Raw genomic sequence first — 2,230 nt, forward strand, 5'->3', positions numbered from 1 at the left:
AAGTAATCCACCAATGAATTTGCCAGTATTTATGGCCCTTTTGGAATTCTTAAACACATGTAACTTCCCTTTTGGAAGGAGCCATTTACATCATGATCACATATTTTAAGATATTATATATATATATATATATATATATAACCTTTGATCATTTAGAAACAAGGAGAATATACTTGTTGAATCGTTAACAAAGGAATCATCTCTTTTTCACTTTTCCAAAGTCTTTCTTAGCAACTTCTTCCTCAACCACCACCAACTCCTCTCCTTTCAATCTTCCCTGAGTCCTCCAGAAGCAATAAGAAAAGAAAATTATGGAAGATTTGAATTTTGATAATTGGATTTCCTTTCCCTCAAATAAGATCATGAGTTTCAATCATGATCTCGCGATTCGCAGGTTCTGCCCCGCGAGAGTTGAGGAGGAACAAGGAGAGTGGGAGGAGATATTCCATGAGATTGAGCTGTGTTCACCAACAGATACAACTAGTACTCCTTGTTTGGCCGCTTCGGAGATTGATGAGTTTGTTGAGAGCATCATCAACACGGACCATTATGACAACAGCGGAATTGAGTCTCCTGGAGAGCAACGAATCGGAAATGAGATGGAGATGTTCTCAATGGCCAATAATGGTGTTTATGAAGATGTTCCAATGATGTTGGAAGGAGATGATAATTTGGAGATCAGTGGCTCACCGGTCGAGGATTTTCGGGTTAATGTTTCCAATGTGGTGCCTAGTGTTGAAGAGGTAAGCCATGGGGTCGACCAAGGGCTTCATTTGGTACACATGTTGTTGGCTTGTGCTGAGGCTGTTGGCTGCAGAGACACCCAACTTGCAGGCTCAATGCTGAGCCAAATCTGGGCTTTGGTTAGTCCTTTCGGCGATTCTTTGCAAAGGGTGTCTTATTGCTTTGCCACAGGACTAAACTCTAGGCTTTCACTACTTCAAAATGTCAACACAAATGGTACATTCATGATTGGTGGGGCTGCTGATACGGAGTCTTCATTGATCACTAAGGAGGAGAAAATGGAAGCTTTTCAACTCCTTTACCAAACAACTCCTTTCATTGCTTTTGGCTTTATGGTTGCAAATGAAGCTATATGTCAAGCAGCAGTTGGAAAAGACCATCTCCACATTATTGATTTAGGGATGGAACACACTCTTCAATGGCCATCCTTGATAAGAACCCTTGCTTCACGGCCCGAGGGTCCACCTAAAATGCTCCGAATCACCGGACTAGTCGATGATCACAATCTCGTCATAGAGCTTGAAGCCAGCATGAAAGTGCTTGTGGAAGAAGCTAGCTCGCTAGGCATACCGTTACAGTTCAACATTTTGTCAGAGTTGGTAACACCGTCACTTTTAACTAGAGAGAATTTGGATTTGAGAGAAGGGGAAGCATTGTATGTTAATTGTTTCACGCACTTGCACAAGTATGTCAAAGAGAGCAGAGGCTCTCTGAAGGCAATTCTCCAAGCATTGAAGAAACTAGCCCCAACTCTGCTTACAGTGGTAGAACAAGATGCAAACCACAACGGACCATTCTTTCTAGGGAGATTCCTCGAGTCCCTTCACTACTACTCCGCCATTTTTGACTCCCTCGAGGCTAGCCTTCCAAGAAATAGCCCACAGAGGATGAAAATAGAGAGGCTTCACTTTGCAGAAGAGATCAGGAACATTGTGGCTTTTGAGGGATCAAGTAGGATTGAGAGGCATGAACGAGTAGACCAATGGAGAAGGCAATTAGGCCGCGCCGGGTTTCAAGTAATGGGGTTGAAGTGTTTGAGCCAGGCTAGGATGATGCTGTCTGTGTATGGCTGTGATGGATACACTTTGGCTGCTGAGAAAGGTTGTCTGCTACTTGGATGGAAAGGAAGGCCCATATTGCTGGCATCTGCTTGGCAAGTTCACAATGTTCCTTCCTCCTAATGTCTTGGATGATATCATTGTAGCTAATGTGTGATTCTTTTCTCTTTTTCAGGGAAAAAAAAAATTGTCTTAAGTTGTTTTATATTCAAAATTAATAAATTGGTATCTTGTGAGGTATGTTGTTGATATGCCCAATGAAGCACATGACTTGAAATGTCTATTTTCATTTTCACCTTTCCAATGAAGTCTATTTCTGATTTGGATCTTGTATTCCTAGAATACCACTAGACTATTTTTCGCATAAATCACATTCTTCTATTATCCATTTAGAACTATTTCATAAGTTTAGCAATTTGGTGAAACTG

At 41.4% G+C, this 2,230-nt stretch overlaps 1 protein-coding gene across 1 annotated transcript; it reads left to right on the top strand.

The window, feature by feature from the left end:
* The first annotated feature begins 311 nt into the window (after positions 1 to 311).
* LOC21387568 (DELLA protein RGL1) lies at positions 312 to 1,925 on the top strand. The gene has a single exon (XM_010090929.1). The coding sequence runs from the start codon at positions 312 to 314 to the stop codon at positions 1,923 to 1,925; it is 1,614 nt and encodes a 537-aa protein (XP_010089231.1).
* Positions 1,926 to 2,230: the final 305 nt, after the last annotated feature.

Source organism: Morus notabilis, unplaced genomic scaffold (genome assembly GCF_000414095.1).
Source record: "Morus notabilis unplaced genomic scaffold, ASM41409v2 Scaffold1265, whole genome shotgun sequence".
NCBI lineage: Eukaryota > Viridiplantae > Streptophyta > Magnoliopsida > Rosales > Moraceae > Morus > Morus notabilis.

What these genes read in the sequence shown, in the direction of transcription:
- LOC21387568 (XM_010090929.1), top strand. Translation starts at nt 312, where the DNA reads ATGGAAGATTTGAATTTTGATAATTGGATTTCCTTTCCCTCAAATAAG.